Source organism: Wyeomyia smithii, chromosome 3 (assembly GCF_029784165.1).
Source record: "Wyeomyia smithii strain HCP4-BCI-WySm-NY-G18 chromosome 3, ASM2978416v1, whole genome shotgun sequence".
NCBI classification, from domain to species: Eukaryota; Metazoa; Arthropoda; class Insecta; order Diptera; family Culicidae; genus Wyeomyia; species Wyeomyia smithii.
In genome coordinates, this window is record NC_073696.1 from 157,692,416 (window position 1) to 157,702,222 (window position 9,807).

General features: G+C 40.9%; 1 protein-coding gene across 1 annotated transcript in view; it reads right to left on the minus strand.

The window, feature by feature from the left end:
• Positions 1 to 2,463: 2,463 nt before the first annotated feature.
• LOC129727149 (aldehyde dehydrogenase, mitochondrial) overlaps positions 2,464 to 9,807 on the minus strand; it is a 293,310-nt gene continuing 285,966 nt past the window's right edge. Inside the window, exons 4-5 of the mRNA XM_055684660.1 lie at positions 2,840 to 3,727; positions 2,464 to 2,778 (exon numbers count right to left, since the gene is read on the minus strand). Coding sequence (XP_055540635.1) covers positions 2,473 to 2,778; positions 2,840 to 3,727 — 1,194 coding nt within the window. The 3' untranslated portion in view covers positions 2,464 to 2,472. The remainder of the gene's footprint in view (positions 2,779 to 2,839; positions 3,728 to 9,807) is intronic.

A 9,807-nucleotide genomic window follows, 5' to 3' on the forward strand; every position in this document is an offset into this window, starting at 1 on the left:
GCGTCGAGCGTGGTTGACGGAGACGTTACCAACCACACTAGGCCCCCGCTCTGGGTGCTTTTATATGAATAATGTATGAAATTATTGAAATTTTCGTCTTGTTTTTAAATTGAATTTACTCAAATTTAAAAAATAACATATCTCTAAAAGTTCCTCCATTTATAGAGTCAGGTATGCCCTTCAAAATGAGACCAAGAGATATTTTTTATGTTTGCCTCAAAATGAATGACATACAAATGAGAAACCCACATTTTTTGATGAAAAATATTAATAACTTTGAGTAAAATTGAGATATTCACGATGTCAGCATTGCAAATTGTTTCTCTTAAAAAGCTCTAAAAGTCGTTCAAAGGCAGTTTTGAGATGAAACTTGAAATAAAAAAGTTAGAGCGTAAAATATGTTTTTTCAATATAAATCGGTTGTTTTCAAAGATAGAGAAAATTTTTTTTTACAAAGTTACTTAAAATTAATGGAGCTATAACATTGTAGAACAAATTTTTCTTCTATCTACAAAGATAAAAAAGTTAGATACATGATTGCATCGAAAATGTTGGTCACCCTAAATTTCGATAATTTTTCAATGAGCGCTTTATCATATGTAACAACTTTGTGGAAGAAAGTTTTTCTCTAAAATGTTGCTATAGAGCTCTAGACCCAAATTTCCCCCTAAATTCGGTTTCTGGACCATTGTGCATTGTCAGTGCAAACGAGCCACTAGCCAAATGCACGAAAACAAGCGTTCAATAAACTCGTTTCCACATCAACCACTTCATTCGCGCCAACACTCATACCACCGCCGAGTAACCATCGCACCAAATTCATCACATGTACACACAAGCAAATAAATCTTGCTTCTCTACACTACACTATTATATAATTGATGTACGCAAATGCACTAACAACTGCCCTTTTTCCACACAAAACAATTTTGAGAACAATGTATTATCTAATGTGGTACTTATCTGAGCATTCCAAGCAGTCCATTATGATTGCTTTCCTTGCCCGCAATATGGTAACATCGACGTGCCCCGGTCTCCAGAAGCTATCCTTCATAACGCAGCTATTCTTCAACACAACACTGCAGGCTTTAAATTTTTGAAGCATAAATGAAATCTATCATTTTCATACTAAGGACACTGAAACTTTACTTCTTTCATGTAGAAAAATCATTGAAGAACACTTATTTTTACTTTTCAGCAAATTTGTCAACAGAAATCACTTGCAAAACTATAACTTGTAGGAGCAGCTCCAGCGCACGTATAAACAATGTAGCCGTGCTGCCAGTCCCCTCCGCAAAGCAAATCATTCAGTGGTATAACAAAACTCTGTTTAAAATTTGAAATACAGTTTTTATTTAATCAGCAAGGGAGTAAGATGCTATGATGACACTCCCATCGTAAAACAAACCCCTTGAACCATGCTTTCGTAGATACCTTAGGAAAAATGGAATGTAGCCACCGTCCCAGTTCATCTCAGTTCCATTCCAACTTTTGAGTGTTCTCTGACGCAAAATGCTATAAAATTCATCATAAGCAATTGGTCTATTATAAATATCGCCATCAATAGCACCCACCTTAGCTAAAGCGTCAGCCTTTTCATTGCCCGGAATGGAACAATGAGAAGGGACCCACGCTAACCCAGTAGTTTGTATGTAAGCATGTAAGTATGTAAGCACTTAAAAACTGCCGTATTTTCCCCAGGAAATACGAGGTGGGCTTCACAGTCTCCATCGATCACAGAGCCTCAATGGCACTGAGACTGGCTGCGAAGATGAAAAAGTGGTCTATGGGTAGGGTTTCGATGATCCCAAGGGAATACCAAGGAAGCAAGAGCATCGAGTTTGTAGGATGCAGTAAAATTTTCGTGAAAAACACCGAAGCCAGTGGACTCATCAAGATTAGATCCGTCAGTGTAGAACCTTTTATCATAACTAACATGTTTAAACTTATTGGAAAAAATCTTAGGGATCCCTTGGGGTCGCAATTGATCCGGAATACCAGTAATGTCTTCTTTCATGGTGGTGTCGAAGAATATAGCATTACCAGAAGTATCTAGAAGTGCAACATTGAAAGGAACATATGAAGAAGGGTTAATATCTGGATTGAGATTGAAGGTCGACCAACCTCTCGAAATTTTCAATTACTAGTTGCTTCATAACTGTGCATCGAACTGGCAACCGGTAAGAGAGATTCCAAAAACGATGTTTCAACGGAGCACCTCAAGACTCATCGTATGAGTCGACTGCATGCAGCTCAAGGCAATACGAAAACAACGATATTGTATTCTCTTCAATTTTATAATGTGCGCACTTCGTATCTATGGTAAACTTTACATGTTTTGGCCTTGAAGTGGATTTCATAGTTATTCTTAACATTTTGCGTTATGGAAAAATGTTTAGTTATCTATATTATATATGCAGGAACAAAATTTCAGGAGTTGAAAATAAATTTGTTTGAAAACACTTCTGTTTATTATGAATTTTTATTTGGAATACGAGTTATTACACTTTTAATTTCTGTGTATGCTTGTAAACCATACTCACCATTTTCACGTCCATGTCCGGACATTTTATATCCACCAAATGGTGCTTGAGCTGATAACACATTATAGGTATTAACCCAAACTGTACCTGCTCGAAGCCCTTGTATAATATAATTAATTTTATCAATATCCTTAGAAAAGATAGCTGCAGCCAAACCATACTCAGTGTTATTTGCGCGCTCTATTACCTCATCTAACGACTTAAACCTCAACAATTGCTGCACTGGACCAAATATCTGAAACGAAACTTTTATCAAATCGACTGTGTGAAACCTATGTTTAATTTTACGAAACCACCTCGTCACGTGCAATTTTCATATCATCTTGTACATCAGCAAAAATAGTTGGCTGAATAAAATATCCTGAAAGGCCTTCAAAGCGATCACCGCCAGCAACTAGGCTTGCTCCTTCTTTTTTTCCAGATTCAATCATACTTAAAATTTTATTAAACTGTTTCTCGTCTATCTGTGGACCGTGCTCAGTCGTTAGGTCGAAAGGGTTACCAACGACACGTTTTTTAGCTCTTTCGACACTACGTTCAACAAATTCATCATATAGTTTATCTTCAATGAAAGTGCGTGAGCCTGCACAGCAGCATTGACCCATATTAAAGAACAATCCAAAATGGGACGACTCTACGGCATTTTTTATATCGGCATCTGACAGTATAATATTTGGACTCTTGCCTCCAAGTTCTAAAGTAGTTCTCTTTAAATTGCTCAGGCCAGATCCCTGTTGAATTTTTTTTCCTATTTCAGTAGATCCAGTAAATGCAACTTTATCCACATCGTAATGCTGCACTAGTGCTGCTCCTGCATCCCCGAAACCAGGCACTACATTCACTACACCTGCAGGAAATCCTGCTTCCTTTGTTAATTGGGCGATATACAGAGCCGTGAGGCTAGTTTGTTCTGCCGGTTTCAAAACTATTGTGTTTCCTGTTGCTAGTGCGGGCCCAAACTTCCAAGCAGTCATCAAAATAGGAAAATTCCATGGTATAATTTGAGCACAAACGCCCACTGGCTCATGCCGTGTATAAACAAAATAATTTCCGTCAATTGGAATAACCTTACCATGGATTTTATCTGCCCATCCAGCATAGTATCGTAAATTATTAATCGCCATTGGAACATCAACGTTGTATGACATGAAATATGGTTTGCCGTTATCGAGTGTCTCTAAACTCTGTAAGAGATAACTAAAATTAGGTATCGCCTGCTAGGATTACATACATTGTAAAATGAAAATACATCTTATATATATATATATATATATATATATATATATATATATATATATATATATATATGTTTATATATATATATATATATATATATATATATATATATATATATATATATATATATATATATATATATATATATATATATATATATATATATATATATTATATATATATATATATATATATATATATATATATATATATATATAAATATAAACATATATATATATATATATATATATATATATATATATATATATATATATATATATATATATATATATATATATATATATATATATATATATATATATATATATATATATAAACATATATATATATATATATATATATATATATATATATATATATATATATATATATATATATATATATATATATAAACATATATATATATATATATATATATATATATATATATATATATATATATATATAAACTTAAAACTGTTATGTTAGCTACAATACAATAAGTACAATACGATACAAACAACAAAAAATTCCTTATTCGTCAAGTTGTAGTAAAAAACACAGAAAATCTACGGCGGATTGTATCACGTGATAAATTAAAATCAAAAACAGAAGATACCTTGTTGAAAACTCGCTGTATACCGACCAAAGCGCTGTTTTTTGTCCATAGTTGGTGCGTTGAAAGTGTATCCTCAGCATGGAGTTGTTCCGCAGTGCCCTGGGTTGCATGTTCAGATGAATTGCACCCAAAATAGCAGGACAATCGGTTCTACCCTGCAACGCATCGGCAGCGAACATAGCTCTTGCGATGTTCCTTCGCGTCTGGAGAGTCTCCAAATGGATCAGTCGACATCGACTCTCATAACTCGGCAGACGGAACCGGTTTCGCCAAGGTAAACGACGAAGAGCAAAGCGTAAGAAGCGGCGTTGAACCGATTCAATTCTTACCGCTCCGTTTTGGTAATGTGGGTGCCAGAAAACGGAACAGTATTCGAGCGTTGAACATACTAATGAACAGTATAATGCTTTGAGGCAATACACGCTGGTGAAATGCTTTGTGATGCGGAAAATAAATCCTAGAGTTCTGGATGCCTTTTCCACAATGTAAGAAACATGCCGTTTAAACGATAGTTGGCTATCCAATATAACGCCTAGATCCTTCACATGGTCGACTCGTTGGATTTTGGTGTCGCCGAGTTTGTAATCAAAAATAACAGGTTGGCGAATACGGCTGAAGGAAATTACCGAGCATTTCTCAGGATTGACAGTAATGCAGTTTAGATTGCACCAACTCATAAAGATGTTAAACTCGCGCTGGAGGCAAAAGGTATCCGCTATCGAACGGATCTTCAGGTATAACTTCAGATCGTCAGCGAAGGATAAGCGGGGACCTTTAAGTACACAGCTTACATCATTGAAATATAATAGGAAGAATAACGGTCCCAAATGGTTGCCTTGCGGGTTTCCAGACGAGGCCGAAAAAGGCTCTGCTTGAAGATGTCGTTAGCCACGATCAGTTTACGACCAACAAGATAGGAATGGCACCAACGCAACATACTGCTGCTAAGACCAAGTCTTTCGAGCTTAGCAATCGTAATGGCATGATTGATTTTATCGAAAGCCGCAGATAAACCAGTATATATGACGTCCGTTTGAGCGCGATCCGGGCCAGATTTTGTCGATGATTTTAATATAGAGGCGGCACTAGAGATCATTGTTTCATCTATGGTGAATCCACTCAGAGTATTCCCAACTGTTAGTGGAACGTTGCCAGCAGCCAGGGTAACTTGCTCAGACGGGATTACTTCGTCGCGAAAAGTTAGTGCAAATTTCTCCGCAAAGAGTTGGCAAATGTTTTTCGGCTCGAAGGCGACTCTACCATTCAGAGTCATGGTTGAAGGAAGACTCGATTCCTTGCGCTGGACATTAACGTACCTCCAAAATGTTTTTGGTTTAGCCTTTAGGTTTAGCTGCATATTTTGCAGGTATCTTCTAAAACAGTTCTGACTGGTCCTTCTGTATACTGTATTCAACCTTTTATATTGGTCACGCAACACAAGTGTACCAAACTTGGAATATTTCCAGAGCGCAGCTCTTTTTTTGGTCCTCAGCGTGCGCAGCTCACGAGTTATCCAAGGCTTACTGTTTGGCGAATGAACTGTTTTAGGAACGTGCTGGTTAATTGCGAGCAATATTACGTGCGAAAGAGTTAACGCAGCGTTGTCAGCATCCTGTTCGCCGAGAACAGCAAGCCAGTCGATAGTAGCAAAAAATTCAGAAATGCTTCGATGGTCAGCATTCCGAAAGTCGTATGAAACAGGTGAGATGGGTTTTGTTTGACTTAACCACTGGTTCTTGAGGACTAGAATCAAAGGAGGGTGGTGCCTAACTTGCTTGACCAAGGTGATGGAGCAAACGAAACAACAGGGGCAATGTCTTGTGCGCTGACGAAACACAAACCCAGACAGCGATTGTTTTCGTTGGTCACGTGGTTGATTTGTCGTAACGTGGCAGAACTATGAAAGTCTAGAAGCCGTATTGCTCCGAAGTGCAACGTGGAATGATCTGGATCCCGATGAAAAAAAACCGTTGCTCGATGGTTGCCATGAAATACCAGGTAGATTAAAGTCCCCGATAACAACAAGCTCGTCTGTTGCGGCGCCCATGTCAGCTACTGACATGACGGACCGAGATTGAACCTCAAGCAGTGTATCATCGCGTACTCGATCAGGTGGAATGTATATAGCACACAGGAAGACTTTGCGGTTCGCGAGCTCAATGCACTCCCACACCGGCTCGATACTCTTCCACAGACCGTCTACTATTTCTTTAGCTTTCAGTCTACTGTTGACCGCGACAAGTACACCACCGCCAGATAGTTTCCGACTGTTTGCGGGCCCGCGGTCGCATTTATTCGAATTCGGGACCAAACACCTGATGAGATAAAGTTCGTGAGTCGAGCCAAATCTCAGTCAACACGATAATATCGTAACAGTCGTCGGATGCAGCCAGGAGGTAATCATTCACATCACACTTCATGCCTCCAGTGTTTTGGTAGTAGATGCTCACATCGTTGTCCACGAGACGGCCCGCAATGCATGGGTTTAATTGCAAGTCAGCAGGGCTAGAAAATGATTTATCGGGTACCGAAGGTTCATTACATAAAGTACGTGGGTACTCGCCTGCAGTTACAGATTGGAAAACTCCACTACCACAGCCAACCACAGGACCGGGACGACTGTGAAGAGCGCATGCTGCGATTAGCTCGACTGGGTTGGAAGGGCCGGGAGCTTCCATAGAACTTTCTACAGTGCGGCCCGGTTGCAGAGATGAGTGAAAAGGGGATCCGTTGTAATCCGAACACGCTGGTTGTTCGTCGCAGTAGCTTACTGATTGTTCATTGCAGCAGCTTGTAGACGGAGATTGGCTGAAACTGTTCGAATCATCACCGAAAGAAAGTTTTGTTTCGTTTTCCACTTGTCTGAGACTGCAGGCTGGGAAACTCCTTCAAAACCTCCGATAATAGGGCCAAGACGACTATGATGGCAGCGAGCTAATAAATATGCGTGGCGAATAAAGTTGACGAAAGGACAAGGCTCGACTGTCACAAGGATAGAAGGAGCTCCCCATCATGCATCCTGGCAGACCGGTAGTTCCAGAACATCCATGCTCGACGAGCCTAGGGTTGGTTTCTAAGAGCAAACTCAACGAATTTTTTCTGGACTGCTTCGATTCGCTGTATGTGAGTCACGTAGTAAGGCCGCCAAACGACACTTGCTAAATCGAGTTTGCTTCTAACAAGCTCTTTGTAGTTTGGCAGTGTTGCGTGAGGATCATCAAGGTCTCGGCTATACCTTCTGACGAGAGAAAAAAGTTTCAAGCTATCCACGATTACTTTGTCAATGTGCTTCGTGAAAGACAGTGTGCACAGTCGAAGGTTACGCCTAAAGCACGAACATATTCAGCACGTGAATAGGCACAATTGTACAATACGGGGTGAGCTTTCCTAGTAAATGTCAGTACTGAGCATTTGTTCACGTTCGCAACTATCATCGAATCTTCCGAAAATTTCTGAATCACTCTTTGGCAGTCGTCATTATGTTTAATAGGTAGAAACAATTTCACATCTTCTGCGTAAATCAAAACGATTGCATGGCAGATCACATCAGGTAGTTTATTCATCAAAAGCACAAACAGCAATGGGCTCAGATGACTGCCTTGTGGTACTCCTGAGTGGACAGTAAATGAATTCCATTTACTTCTCCGGATCTTCACAAACTGTACTCTACGTTCAAGATACGACTTGAGCCAATTGTAGAGCGAGCCGCGAATCCCTGCATCTGCTACTGCCATCAATATACTATCATGTTAATGACTTATTATTAGAGACAGTGGTAAAGACTGGAACGCGCAAAAATTGGTCGACTTCAAATTGGTGTATTTCTGTTAAAAATGCATTGAAAAAATTATGAAATGTTGCATTTGGAAGTTGAGTGTATATACAATGGTTGCTAAAATGAGTTTTCACCGGTTGCCCTCCAGTTTTCAAAATGGCGTCCGAGCAAGAGAAACAGCGTGTCATAATTTTACTCGCGCAGCAAGAGAATCCGACGTTTTCGCACACCAAATTGGCAAAATTGCTGGATGTGGCCAAATCAACCGTAACATATATGTTAAAACTGTTCGAGAATCGTCTGTCGACCGCCAGGAAGCCTAGAAACGGCTACGTGAAGAATGCATTCACGTGAAGAATGCATTCAATAGCGCCAGTTGGGACTCCAAGGCGCTCGCGCTTAGGAGCATCCACGTACCGGTGTCATTGTACAAGATTTTGGAAAATTATTTCCAGAATCGGGTACTAGTTTACAACACGGAGGAGGGTCAGAAGTGCGTCCCAATCACCGCAGGGGTACCGCAAGGTTCCATCCTGGGCCCGGTGTTGTGGAATGTCATGTATGACGGGGTGTTGAAACTAAAGTTCCCTGTAGGGGTTGTGATCGTCGGTTTCGCAGACGACATCACGCTAGAGGTCTACGGCGAGTCGATCGAAGAGGTCGAGTTGACGGCCGCGCACTGTATACGCAGGGTCGAAGACTGGATGCACTCTAGAAAACTGGAGCTAGCGCACCATAAAACGGAGGTTACGGTTGTGAACATCCGCAAATTAGAGCAACAGGCGGTGGTCAGAGTCGGTGACTGCACCATTACCTCAAGGCGTTCCTTGAAGCTCTTAGGGGTTATGGTTGACGATATACTCACATTTAAGAGTCACGTCGACTATGCCTGTAAGAGGGCTTCAACGGCCGTTGCAGGACTATCTCGAATGATGTCGAATAGCTCAGCGGTATATGGCAACAAGCGTAAACTTCTTGCCAGCGTGGTTTCGTCCATACTTAGGTATGGTGGGCCAGCGTGGTCCAAAGCGTTAGGTACCAACAGTCATCGTCGTAAACTGGAAAGTACCTACAGGCTCATGTGCCTGAGGGTTGCGAGCGCGTACCGTACAGTGTCATACGACGCAATCTGCGTCCTGTCCGGCATGATGCCTATCAGCATAGCCATTAAGGAGGACGTAGAATGCTTCGATCAACGTGACACAAGGGGTATACGAGGCACCAGAAGGTCATTCTCGATGATCAGATGGCAGCAGGACTGGTCCAATTCCGTAAAGGGTAGATGGACGCATCGACTTATTCCGGACGTATCCGGATGGGTCGGGAGGCGAAATGGAGAAGTTAACTTCCACTTGACACAGATTTTGTCAGGTCATGGTTGCTTCAGGCAGTATCTACACAGATTCGGGTGTGCGGGGTCCCCCATGTGTCCCGAGTGCGCGGATGCGAAAGAGACTGCTGAGCATGTCTTCTTCGTGTGCCCTCGTTTTGTGCATGCGCGGGGCGACATGATGGTAGTGAGCGGGCCAGACACCACTCCGGACAACCTAGTTCGGAGGATGTGTAAAGACCCAAACATTTGCCGCCTTTCAAATAGTTTTAGAATTGCAAAACAGGCGACAGGATGACCACCG